Below are 12,673 nucleotides of genomic sequence, written 5' to 3'. Positions count from 1 at the left end.
TTTTATTTATTCCAAGCATGTGTATACATTGTCTAAGCATGCACCCCGCCCCCTTATTTATTCGAAAAGCATGAGTCCGTTAATAAATCACTGATTAACAGCTTGACGCACCCGTTTATTTCATTTTGTACGTATATGTATCTACCTGGCTGCAGGCAACTTTGCTGCTTTACCGCAAGCAAAAACCGCGAATTTTATGTACTGTTATGTTGTGTATCCTATGTCTTTCCCCCGACGGGAACCTTCCTGCAGGCCTAGATTGTCAACGATTCACTTTCAGAATGAACTTCGGATCACTTGGCGTAAGAGAGAGAGAGAGAAGAACCGCTCATCATAGTCGCGATGGAAGTTATAACTTAAGTTCGTCGAGATCTGCGGGTCGAATTGATTCAAAACATTTCTGCGGCGCTAGAAACGAATATAATTCAAGGAAGGAGTTTGATTATCGTCGTAACGGCGGCAGGATATTGATAGGGAATAATATCGACAGCGGACTAGGCGAGAGCACTCCTCAAGACTTTTCAAGCTGCTGCTCAAGTTCTGCGGGCAGCACCCGAATTACAAGAGTTGTACGTATTTTGAATTATCCATCAACAAACGCCGAACTAAATACTTCTTTTTCTAATACCGTAGTCTCACATCCTGTGTGTGTCCGTTTTGTGTTTCCCGTATGAAGACAAATTGCTCTTTGCACAATTAAGTAGATAAACTACCTTATTATAAACTATTGCAGATATGAAAACTTGTCGCGACAATTTTACAATGTGTGATAGACTTACAGATCTTCAATCATACCCCCAAGATAGGCTAGAGTTGAATATGACAATTACCTTACTTTTAAACTTCAAAACTGTGTGCAAAACTTGGCTTTCCGCGGATTTTGCTTATTGCTTTCAATATTACTCGCAGTTACCGTATTTTTGCACTTGTAAGAACTGCGTTCTGAAACTTGACCAAACTATTTTATTTTTGATGAGTTTCGATAAAGTTCTATTTTGCGTAATGCTTACGATTGAACTAATACGGCAAAGGTGATCTACGTATTTGTGTGTGTCAAATCTGAGCATTTTATTAGAAGTATAATTTGCAGTGAATATTCTCAGTTGAACTATGGAAATATCCTGGCAGTGTTTCACCAGTTAATTGTTATCATGATGGTTTAAACGAAATTTCTAATGAAATGCTGATGAACGAAACTGTGGTAGACTATTGTATTTATTGATCTGCTGTGTGGTAGTTTAGTAAAAAATAGTTTTCTTTGGTATAGCAACAAAAGAAATTGGGGGGAGAGGGACGCTATGATCTGTCTTCAAATCAAGAAATCTACCCTCCCGCTGACGCAACTTTGGATGCAGTTCTTCAGCCCATTATATCGTAAGTTTGTTCGCCCCTCCGCGCAGATGCTTCTCTCTTTATCCCATTGTGACTGTAAGAAGCAGCCAAGTACAACAACGATCTTATTTTTTCAATATTGTTTTCACTTTTTTGTTTTCAAAAAATTTATTTCCCTTTGCAAATCGTCCTCTGCCACTTTATTTTCACATAGTTTTCTTCGGTATTAAACAAGAGTGGCACAGGTTACGAGTGAATTGAGTCATGGCGGGTGATTTCTTTTCATTTTCCAAATACACATAATCTATTTCTTGCATGTGGATTTGTAAGTATCTATTGCAATTATGAAAGATGATTAATCCATCCATCGCCGGAATGAAGAACAAGTAATAATTGAACATTTATCTGTTGTTACAGAACTCTGACTCGCCGACACAGAAGCAGGCCGAAATAAGCACCGAGCTTTAAGTTCAAATGAAGAATAATTTCAATGCACATATTGTATATTAAAGAACGAAAGAGCAACTGTTTTTTTTTTTTTTTTTTTTTTTATCCCAATGGAATGAAAGACAGAAATTAAAAAAATCTATATGAATATACTATATACATATATGTATCGTAAAAGAAACGGACTTTAGAATCCTTGTGAATACCTTGTTTTTCTTTTTCGTTTCATCCTTTTTCATCGTTATTATTTAAACAATATATTCCTATAGTAATAAATATTAGTTGTCCTTGGACGCCATGTGTCGCATCAGGTTGCCTATGAATTTTTCCATCTTTTTCAGATCTTGCGCGATCTCTGTTTTGTACTGCAAACACTGCAAGTGAAACGATGAACGATTTAGCCACGATTGCGACAATATTACAGCATTTTAACTTGTGCTTTGCGCTTTACTTACCGTACGATTGTCTGTGAGCTTGAGGGATAAAGTACCTTTGTTATGGCAGTATTTCATTGTGTACCGAGCCTGGAACAAACGAAATAACAAGTAAGTTAGACAAAGGTTAACAAGGGTGACATACAAATCATTTGACAATACTTGGAATATTAGTATCTTTACAAATGATCGACTCTTCCTACTTATGCATTCATGTAAATTTATCATCGGCGTCATTGTACACAGCTGGTGTTAACTGTACCGCAACGATCAACATATAGGTTATGATTTGAACAGTTTGGCAATTGACAGAAATTTTGCACCAAGTCAAGTTTTAATAAAATCTTATTCATCCATAGGGTGAATAAACTACTGTCAAAGTGGAAGAGAATAAAAGTGAAATGGCAAACCTTCAGTGGATCTTGGAGATATAACCTCTCAGCTACCTTCTCGAATTCTTCCCATGACTTAAGGTACGTCATTATTCTTATTGAACCTCCGCGAAATGGACGCGCTTTCGTTTGCTTTCACGTTAATCAACTGTTCTTCTACCGTTAGTCACACGTTTAAATAAACATTCATACTCGTTCAACCAACCTACAAATGACAGAGACGGTTTGTCATGGATCTCTGGGCCACCTGTCTCCACGCGTCGTAAACGAGGAGTCGATCGGTCATAGACTACGAGACTCGTAGACGGGTCTTGCCATTCGCATTTCTTAAATTTCATTCGTCATTTCGATATAACATCAGGTCCTGAACCTCGATTATCCTCTGTGGTATATATCGATTAAAAACATCATACGGTGCTTATTAAAAATTGGAATATTACATTTTCACAATACAATTTGCGTCGCTATCAAAACAAGTTAGTTATCTGCCATTCGCCATATTGCGTTGTGATGTTACTTTCGGGGGATACGTTACTTGTTTGTAAACGATATTTTGACTTTAATTATCAACTTTTATTATCGTTTTTTTTTTATTCATATTTATTTTTTATTCCTATAAAATACAACAATGAAAACAATAAATAATTAAATATAATTAGTATGATAATTAATGGTAATAAAAGCTTATAGGTGTCACATTATGTCAAACAATTATGGTTTAGAAGCGAACGGTAATTGAATTATTAGTGATTATTGTATAGATAACAATTAAGGTTTCAGACTCTGTAAAAAATATTTAATCGTTGAAGAAAAACGGACAATGTGTTTTTTACGTAGAAGAATAATCTTTATATAATCAATAATACAATATCCCACGCGTATGATAGCAAGTATAGTGCGTGAAAGCAGCTTTTCGGTAAAAATTTGTATCAATACGTGTTTCGTTCAACATGCGAATTAACGTTAACGTTCGCTAAACTATCGTTGGAGCCTGCAGAACGACGGGGGCTCTCCTAACTTTCAGCGCTTCTGGGCTCATCGGCGACCTAGTCATAGCCGCCTGTTTCGAAATGTGATCGTATCCGTAAAGAACAGCGAGCGGGCTTTCGTGCAACGTCTCTTTATTGTTAGCCAGAGGTTTGGTCTGATCCTGGGTAGCTTGCATCTGAGACTGATCGGCGATTCTCTGCCTGTCGACGGTAGACGTGGGACTGTAAAAAGCGTCCGCCGCAATGCTACCCTCCTCAACTTCCTGGCTGTACAAATCGGTTCGTTTAGACCTGAACGCGGCGTAAAGACAGATCGCGAATAGCCCGAGGAGAAACAAAGTCCCGACAGCCGCGGCTGCCGCGATCAATCGCGTCCCCATCGGGTCCCGCACCAGCAAAAGAACATTCGTCGAATCCCTGCCCTTCTCGCTCTCCACCAGCAACGTGTAAACCCGCGCGTCCTCCTTCTGCAAATCCTTTATCTCGAGCTTCGCCCAGTAGCAATTCGTCACCATCTTGTTCTCGATAATCGGTTCCAACGGAAGCGCTTCGTACTTCGGCGGAATGCTTTCTCCTGGAAATTCAATCGCTCGGATATTAAATTGCTACATGCAACTCTCCGTAGTAGTAGTACCAGGAGATTTCTGGGTACAGATCCGAATGGTCGCTTTTTACCCGCTTCACAGCTCAGACACAAACCCTTTTCTTCGTATGGGGGTTTTTCTCATTTCAATTGACTGTACCGATCACCGGAAAAAGGTGCCGTGTCTTTGTGTATTGGGATCTGCACTTAGAACTCTCCTTCCATCCCTACTCTCCACCACCGCAATCGAACATCACTCACCAGCCCTGATGTGCGAGCTCCCCCACTGCCAAGCGACGAGGCGAGGTGGAGGCCTGGAGCAGAACCGGGACCTCAGTCTGTGAACCGGTTCCCCGGCCCACCCGATGGACCGGATGTCGCCCCCGTCCGCGGATTCGCCAGCCGACGAGGCCCCCGTCTGGATTTCGGGGGGTCCTGTGACGTGGAGGACGTAGCGAGCGTCGCTCGACGCCTCTCGACGTACCCCGTTTATCACGTTGTAGGCGACGCATCGGTACTCACCCTCGTCGGACCATTGGACGTTCTCCAGGCGCAGACGACGCCCGGCGTCCCCCGCCCGGTCCCCCGGGTTAGAGATCATCTCGGTGTTGGTGCCCCCCCGGAGGTGGACCCATCTGTACATCGCCGAGGGATTCGCGTCGAACAATTCGCACTCGAAGGTGTCGAGGCTTGAACCCAGGACGGCAAAGACCGGCTCTTCCACCTTAGGCCCCCCTCCATCTTGTCGTCTGTCGTTAACGGAAGTCGCTCTGGGACCATCTAGGCAAGAGGATGATGTTATTATTGACAATTATTCTTCTCCAAGTCTGCAAATTTCGTTTTTTCCGCGCTCACATTGGACGTCGAAACGATAGTGAGCGGACGGGCTTTCGCCGATCGTGTTCGACGCCTTGCAGGAGTAGAGGCCCTTGTCCGTTCGTTTTACAGGCTCGAATGGAAGCTCTGATAATCCCATCATTCCCGGAATGCTGGAGTTCGTTCGATTGTCCCTGGGGAAGACGCTGTTCTTGAACCCGACCACCGGCTCCGAGTCTTTGTACCACTTGACCACTGCGGGAGGATTCGCGTCCACGAGGCACTTTAGACTCAGGAAACTCTCCGAGTCTTCCAACGCCGCAGCGAGAGACCTTGGGACCGTTTCCAGCTTAACTTCCGGTGAATCTGACCAACGGAGGAGTATTATGCGGGAACAGAGGGTGAATATTCATGCGTCGCATTGTTGCATTTTATTTTTTTCTATCGCTTTTCATTATCGCCTGGAGATCAAACTTACAATGAACGTCGAGCTTCGACTCCGCCACAGCTGGCACCGCGCTGGTCGGATGAATACTCAGGCATCGAACAGGCTTTCCGTGATTTGCCCTTTCGCCACGGATTCGAAGGAGGCTATGGGCCGCCCAGGTCTTCGGATTGTCGACCTCCGTCGCGTTGGTTTGGTCCTTAAGAGACGCAACTTCGCTACCACCTACGAACCTGCGCAAATGATTGTTGAATTCGGTACATTCCGTATCTGTAATGACATTCTACCGGTGGTTACAGGTCTATACGTATGAACATACATCTAGGACCAAGAAAATCACAGATAACACGTATTCTTTGCGTACCACTTGATCAGCGCAGGAGGATTTCCGTATCTAGAGACACAGGACAACGTTACCTCTTGACCCTCCCTCAGAGTAAGGATTGAACCCAAGACTGTGCCTTCGACTTCGAGGCGCGGTTTTCTCGGGCTTACTGCAACGGAAGGATGATGCGTTCGTGCGGGTATCTTTTTCGTCGACTTATTGAGATAGTTTGGGAAATTGAAAAAGTATCATAGCTAGTCTATCTGTAGGTGACGGTTCGCTTAATCCAGCGCGTATGTAGGTTTAAAAAAATCCCAACTCCTTCAACATGAATGAGGAAACGTGTTTCAAAGTTGAAAGAAGGCTGATGTGACGTGTGCGTAGAAAGAGGGGTCAACTGGTTCGTGACGGAATAGAGAACCGATCCGAATTAGAATTTGAATAGGAGAATGAAATCCGATGGGAGTTATAAATCCTACCTCTGACGAGAAGGCGAGCCGGGGGGGATGTGAGGGCGTCCTGACGGGCAAAATCTCCGGGGGTGACCTGGCACTCCCATTGACCGTCGTCGAAGTCGAGGGATGCCCTCTTCACGAGGATGGAACAGTCCCCCTCGCGATCGCTCGCCCACTCATATTTTCCCGGATGAATGCCCACCGGTTTCCGGTCCTTCTGCCACACACACTGCCCTCTTTTGTCTTTCACCCTGCACCTAAGACGAACGTCATCTCCGGAGGATACTTCCTGATACAGAGCTGGCGTTTCTTCGAACCTCTGTTCTCCGGTAACGAAAATTTCTCTCGCCGTAATCACCCACAGGGCAAATACTGTTAGGTAGCTTCCGGATTTTACGCTCATTTTTCAAATCGACAATGTATGATTATTACTTGCGCGTTTGATCGAGCGGTTACAGGGAAAAATCGAAATCGACGGGTTACGTCGAGCGCTTTGGGATTCAGCTTTCGAAATTTAACTCTCTCGATACTGTCGCCTCACATTTTAACGACTCGGTCACTCTTCTGCGAACAAACTGACACTAGCGCAAGTATTGAATCGCACCCTTCCATCACTTCGCAAACGGACCGGCGTACTTCCGACCGAGAACACCTGTTGCGTATTACCACCGAGTAATAATTCTACCTCGCCATATGTCTCCCCTAGCTAACAATGAATGGCGCGTGCGGCACAATCCAGGGTATATAATTTTCAGAAGTCGCTTTCTTTTTTTCAATTTTACTCACCTCCGATTACAAGTAAATTACAATTTTTAACACAAAATTATGCAAATACGAGAACTATCGTATTCGTCAGCTCTTGCGCTACCATTTTCGGTTTAATTCGGCACAGGTAGCCTCGCGAATGAACCTCGAGAGGAAGTCGCTAGACGATTTACTTCCTGATTTTCACCCGTTTGCGTGTATGCGTGCGTAGATGTGCGCGGGCTGCGATAAGAGGCAAGTCACAAGTCACAATCAAACCAAGCAATTAGGCCATCTAAAGAGCGTCGCGAAAGCGTAGAGGAGGTCCGGTCGGACTGACCCGGGTCGAAAGCGCGGTGCAAAGTTGACTGCAGTTGGCTGCGGACTGTGTGTTTGTAAAACCGGGGCCTCGTACTGGGACTCGGGACCCCAAACGTAACGCGCAGCAAACCCATGCGTGCGTATCCAACCCTGTCTCCTCTCCGCGATGCCTGCTCGGCTATATTCCTTCCTATTCCTTATTATTCGAGCGTGATACCATTAGCTCGTGCCACAGTCTCTGCAGCCTGTCGAACACCGAATACATGCCTACGTTTAAACTGTGTTGGGTATATGTTTTAGACGCGCGTCTTTGCCCGTTTAGCTATGTCTGCGTGTATACCGCAACAGGCTCCAATCCCCGGCTCTCCGAGTACCTAATGAGCTCGAATTAAAATATCGTAAATAACGTAACCCAATTACCTATGCGCAATAGTTGTCTTGATTCGAAACGTCTGATGTATGCAATACGCATCGGAAGTCAATTTTATTGTGCAAAGTCGTGTCTTTCTTTTCTGAGGCTTGAGTGAGCGATTACTATAATTACCCTGCAACTGGGTTGAGAATTCGTTTTATTTCGCGATCTTTCAATTTTCTAAGATGTATCAAGTTTTTCTTTATACGGCAACCGTTAATTTTTTATTTCTTTTTATTCTTTTTGGCAACATCGTTGCGGTTACACAATGACGATGACCGTTTCCGAGATGAGAGAAACTCAAGACGGATGTGCAAATTTTAGCCATTAACCGACCGCGTTCGAGTTTATGCACCTCACGTATAGTACTAATATGTATAATGTTTTATGATTGTTAATTATTTTTTCAACCGTTTTTTTTTTTTTACCTTCTTTGCATAAGAAATTTATACGCACATCTCCGTACGGATTTACTGTAATTGTTAGGAATGAAGGCAGCCGAGGTACCGTATTCTACTTGCGAACGATACCGTAATACGTAACTTGGAATTTCAAGAAGTTATAATACCTCTGTTTTACTCATCTCGACACAAATCCGTAATCATTGTACGTGACGCAATGAAAAATTTCCATCTACTTTGCAATGTTCCGAAGAAACGTCTGAACGCTTTGTTCCAAAACTTGGCAACCCTTTCGAAAATTCAGCTATTTCCCCGCTTTGATTCTCTATACTAAAATTAATAATCTGTTTTTTAATTTTAACGTTATCAGCGTGTCGAAACGAAGTTAGCATTTGAAAGCGCCGTCTAAGCCGCCACGCGGTCTTGCGCATTTATCCTGATAGCTCCAGCTACTTCCACCTAGCGTGTATTTTGTTAACTTGCAGATTCGAAGGTTTCCCCACGTGAGGTCGCCCCTGTTTGATATTTCAAAGCTTGGTTAACCTCATTGATTAAAATTCGACAATTCGCCGAATGGTTACACGGTTTATGCAGATTGAGGTTTAGAATTAAAAGTTGCAAAGAGACGTTCAGGACGCCTTTCCGCGACTAGGTGGTATAACGAAAAGCCGCGTTACATAGGCCACGAAAATGGGTGCGCAAAAAATATATTCCATTCGGTCAATGGGGACAAAGATTCTAGGCCAGATTGTGCTTAAATTTAATTTAAATATTCATGCACCGCAGAACGCGGTGCACGCTCTATTAACTATTCCTTCTACTCCTGTACTACAGCAATAATCTGAGCAGCAGTTTTTGCTGATGAGAAATTCTTCGGCATGCGATAGATGGGTGTAAATAACACGTTTCGAGAAATTATTTGATTGCTATTTATCGCGCAGGCACGCCTGGCTTATTTGAATTATCAACCTAGTCTTTCAATAAAACAGTAATATCTAATTGAATTAACTTTGAATTGTGATTACGCTTACGGCTAAATGTTACAGGCCTAATAAGCACGACGAATCGATAACAACGGGAATAAGGTGGGGGATCAGCGAAGAGGATTAGAGTCGAGTAAGGAGACACACATTTATGTGAATCTAAACACACATTTTTTTTATTTCATACATGAGATACACGTGAAAAGGTGGGTTTTACAAAGTAGAAAAGCAAGATCATCACTTAACGGGTACAGGTACTCATTATACCGACTAATGAAATAATAATTTTAACATTAATAAATGCCACTTGACAGACTTGTCGATCTTAAGGATCGTTATACACTTTAAGCAATGTATACATCACAAACAAAATTATAATTAAGACTACGACTGCGTCGATTATAGCCTACGATATAAAAAAATTATTATATTTAAGGAAAGTGCGAGGTAATGCAACGCGAATAATGACTCGCAACGAGTACAAGTATCGTATGTTTTAGAAAATTTGATACGAACGAAGAGCAAATTTACTTTTCGGACTTCTTCTTCTTCTGATCCTCTTGCTGTTCGTGATCCTTAGCCGGAGCCTGATCCTTGATAGCCGGCTTGCCGGTATGCTGTATTTTGATCTGTCGCTCGCCCTCGACCTTGGGCTGCTCCTTCCTCGGTACCGTGATGCTCAGGACGCCGTCGGAGGACAAGCTCGACGAGACCTCGTCGATGTTGCACTGATCGGGGATCAGGTATCGCCGTTCGAACTGGCGAGACACCCAGCCGTGCTCGTCGCGTTTCTCCTCGTGCTTGGCCGAGACGACGACGCACTTGTCGACCACCTTCACGTCTATCTCCTCGGGCTTGAACTGCTGCACGTCGAGGCTCACCTTGAACTGATTCTTGTCGGCTTTGACCACCGACGAGCCGCCGTCTCCTTGCCTCAGCAAATTACCCCAGGGTCTGTAGTAGATCGAGGGGATGAGATGCGCGCTCGAACGCGGAGAATCTCTGGGCACCACGTAGATCGACGACCTCGGGTAACTCGCCGCTAATTGATCCTGTTGCAGGGGTAGCCCGAAGTGCTGGTCCAGAAGGCTGTGAGGTCGCTCCAGGTCTTCCCACCAGTCGGAGAAAAGCATCGGGATCAGCGACATGACGATTTGTTTTTCTTGTGCTTCTAAACGGAGATTCAAAACTCGAACCGGTCAACGGCTAGCTCTTGAGACTTCTTTTTACGGTTTAGGATTCTCTTCTCGAGGTCTGATTCGCTGATTGAATCTTCTCTCTTCGATCGACTCGCGGTATATGGCTTTTATATACTTCTACGTGTATCGTAGGTGCTTCTGACTCTCGCAGTTGCTTCCAACGAACTGATGATCGGCGTTCCTGCTCGCCGGTATTTATGCGCGACTCGCCTGGCTTTGGCGGTGGGGATCGAGGTTCTAGAAGGCTCGGGTAAGCCGGAGAATTCGCGATGTTTCTCGGCTGTTCTCGCTGCAGAACGATGCAGTTTTCGCGCGTTCTCTCTCTGTCTCTCTGTATTTTTCTCTCCTTATTTATATCCTTCTCTCTCTTTTTCTCTCTTGTTTGCAATATATTTCACGCGCGATGATTATTCGGCGAGAAACAGAAATGACGAGGGCGAACGGACGAAACTTTTACCGAATTTGCAGGAAAGCTCTGGAAAATTTTCGACGGGATATAACAAAATCCAGTAACCAATGTTCACGCGATTTTCATTTCACACAATAATTCTTCTTGCAGATTATTCTCTTCTTTTTCCAACGCCTATTCTGCCAGCTTCTACTAGCTTCTACGGATATTATCTTCGTCGAGAATCTTCGGCTGTACATTATATGTACGTTACATATTGACAATTGTTTTTGTAAGATTATTTCTACAAGAAATACAATTGAAGTCGCTTCGAGGACTTTTATAATTACTTTGCACACTCTTACACGTGCTTATTGTTAAGAAGACACGACCTACGGTGTATTATGAATACGGTGATGTAAACACGTATCCTAATGTAGATACGCCTTGTATTTTCGCGTTTTTCGCTCTACGTTTCTTCAATTTTCCCGTACGATCTAGTTCGATCCCCGGCTGCTGTTATTTTCATTTTAATCATCACGCTCTGTAAATCTTCAATATCAAAATTACATCATCTAATCGCGAGTGCGAGAGAGAGAGAAAGTGTTCTATAATTTCCCCGCTGCATTGTAGCGGCAAACTCGAGCTTCGAGTCGTTTCTCGACGTTCGCACATATCAGGTCTATAGACAGACCTGCGCATACATACATATGTACGTCTGGCCGACACGCCCAGCAAGTTCGCCGCTTCGGTTTCGCTTTGAATGTCACGTTGGGTAAGGTTAGGCGTCTCGTCGGCCGTCGCGACGCGTCGAGAGTATTCGGCATCGACCGACGACGGTTGCGTACTGTACCTATGTATAATAATACATATGTACGTCGCAGCCGGCACACATACAGATACACATACCTATACGTGCATCGTTCACGTTGACGATGAGTTACGCAGCATTTTCAAATATTTCTATAATATTATTTATACTTGTGCATTTTACGCCTACGTATCCACGTACGCTGAACGTTAGTCTAGACGTATTTGTTAGTCGTTATATTAGCCGTGTTATACTCGACAATTCGTATTGGATATTATGTCCATTTGTCCGTATATTATACATATTATTTGTTTCGTCCGGAGCAGTGTGCATCGTGCAAAAACTGACGTGAGAACGATGCGCGCAAGCCCGTATACCTGCATACGTAAAAAAAGAATCTACGCTCTTTTGTCACGTTCTCTGAAAATTTTATACGCCGTTTTTCATGGTTTGTTAATTCGGATCTAGCCTCGCAAACAGCAGGCAGATTAGCTCAGGTCAAGAAAATTACCGTTTAGGTTTATTTGAAATATATGGCAGTGGCACTGCTGTAATAACTTATTGACCTTGACAAGTCGCGCAGCTTATACGCACGCCGCAGACACATTGGCGTCGAGAAGATGCAGTGCTGTGAATGCGAATACGCTGGAAGCTTACAATGTGATAACCCGTTATACCCATATTTTTACATTGTTTACAAGTTTTATTTACAGCAAATTTATCATCACCACCTCGTCAATGCTACGAATCGTTGGAAGAATTATGGTTCCACAAAGTAATAATTACCATAGTCAGGAGATAAAAATCATAAATTGAATAATTCGACGAGTATTCACCGTTTTATTGATTCTGACAGCTACGAAGGTTTGATGAAATGGTTTGAAACGAAGCAGGTTCGAAAAGGGAATATTATAATTTTCTGGAATAACATGCACATTACGTCATCGCACTATTTTTAACTTCACTGACAATTTATCGTAATTCGAGTTCGAAATGAATCATGCAAAATCTATTGTTTAAGCGGCTGGCAACGATATTAAACCGGGACCGTTGATTGTACATAAAATGCCACGTAATAATCTGCCTGACCGTGGACAACAATCCGACAAATATTTTGGTCTTGCAGCCGCCCAATGTTAGTTTAATTACTTTGTAGGACCGTAATTTGGGCAGTCAATCGAAGAATGAACGAGGTT

At 43.4% G+C, this 12,673-nt stretch overlaps 4 protein-coding genes across 11 annotated transcripts in view; 1 reads left to right on the top strand and 3 right to left on the bottom strand.

The window, feature by feature from the left end:
* The window catches only part of LOC124187214 (band 4.1-like protein 4A), a 63,312-nt gene extending 61,403 nt beyond the window's left edge, over nt 1-1,909 (top strand). For 6 of the 8 annotated variants that reach the window (XM_046579592.1, XM_046579593.1, XM_046579595.1 and 3 more), the window contains 3 exons: nt 281-569; nt 1,268-1,374; nt 1,750-1,909. In XM_046579592.1, coding sequence (XP_046435548.1) covers nt 281-569; nt 1,268-1,374; nt 1,750-1,786 — 433 coding nt within the window. In that variant the 3' untranslated portion in view covers nt 1,787-1,909. The remainder of the gene's footprint in view (nt 1-280; nt 570-1,267; nt 1,375-1,749) is intronic. The other 2 variants (XM_046579596.1, XM_046579597.1) reach the window with 2 other exon arrangements.
* On the bottom strand, nt 1,482-2,882 carry LOC124187216 (signal recognition particle 9 kDa protein). Its single transcript, XM_046579600.1, has 3 exons — nt 2,624-2,882; nt 2,235-2,303; nt 1,482-2,153 (listed from the first exon to the last, which is right to left on the bottom strand). Exons 1-3 carry the CDS (start codon nt 2,693-2,695, stop codon nt 2,058-2,060), a joined length of 237 nt encoding a protein of 78 aa, XP_046435556.1. The 5' UTR covers nt 2,696-2,882; the 3' UTR covers nt 1,482-2,057.
* A 419-nt stretch (nt 2,883-3,301) lies between these two features.
* On the bottom strand, nt 3,302-6,843 carry LOC124185970 (irregular chiasm C-roughest protein-like). Its single transcript, XM_046577231.1, has 6 exons — nt 6,243-6,843; nt 5,803-5,932; nt 5,472-5,671; nt 5,033-5,359; nt 4,439-4,957; nt 3,302-4,168 (listed from the first exon to the last, which is right to left on the bottom strand). The coding sequence occupies exons 1-6, from the start codon at nt 6,619-6,621 to the stop codon at nt 3,579-3,581; spliced, it is 2,145 nt and encodes a 714-aa protein (XP_046433187.1). The 5' UTR covers nt 6,622-6,843; the 3' UTR covers nt 3,302-3,578.
* A 2,384-nt stretch (nt 6,844-9,227) lies between these two features.
* LOC124186180 (protein lethal(2)essential for life-like) lies at nt 9,228-10,464 on the bottom strand. The gene has a single exon (XM_046577643.1). It carries the CDS (start codon nt 10,225-10,227, stop codon nt 9,607-9,609), a length of 621 nt encoding a protein of 206 aa, XP_046433599.1. The 5' UTR covers nt 10,228-10,464; the 3' UTR covers nt 9,228-9,606.
* Nucleotides 10,465-12,673: the final 2,209 nt, after the last annotated feature.

This window comes from Neodiprion fabricii, chromosome 7, assembly GCF_021155785.1.
Source record: "Neodiprion fabricii isolate iyNeoFabr1 chromosome 7, iyNeoFabr1.1, whole genome shotgun sequence".
Lineage (NCBI taxonomy): Eukaryota > Metazoa > Arthropoda > Insecta > Hymenoptera > Diprionidae > Neodiprion > Neodiprion fabricii.
The sequence above is the reverse complement of the archived record's forward strand: the minus strand, read 5'-3'. Positions and strand labels throughout refer to the sequence as shown.

What these genes read in the sequence shown, in the direction of transcription:
- LOC124185970 (XM_046577231.1), bottom strand. Translation starts at nt 6,621, where the DNA reads ATGAGCGTAAAATCCGGAAGCTACCTAACAGTATTTGCCCTGTGGGTG. An exon ending in GTCGAAGCTCGACGTTCATT is followed by an intron (nt 5,360 to 5,471) that starts GTAAGTTTGATC and finishes TCCGTTGGTCAG; the next exon opens with ATTCACCGGAAGTTAAGCTG. An exon ending in CTATCGTTTCGACGTCCAAT is followed by an intron (nt 4,958 to 5,032) that starts GTGAGCGCGGAA and finishes CCTCTTGCCTAG; the next exon opens with ATGGTCCCAGAGCGACTTCC.
- LOC124187216 (XM_046579600.1), bottom strand. Translation starts at nt 2,695, where the DNA reads ATGACGTACCTTAAGTCATGGGAAGAATTCGAGAAGGTAGCTGAGAGG. An exon ending in ATCTCCAAGATCCACTGAAG is followed by an intron (nt 2,304 to 2,623) that starts GTTTGCCATTTC and finishes CGTTTGTTCCAG; the next exon opens with GCTCGGTACACAATGAAATA. An exon ending in AGCTCACAGACAATCGTACG is followed by an intron (nt 2,154 to 2,234) that starts GTAAGTAAAGCG and finishes TTTCACTTGCAG; the next exon opens with TGTTTGCAGTACAAAACAGA.
- LOC124186180 (XM_046577643.1), bottom strand. Translation starts at nt 10,227, where the DNA reads ATGTCGCTGATCCCGATGCTTTTCTCCGACTGGTGGGAAGACCTGGAG.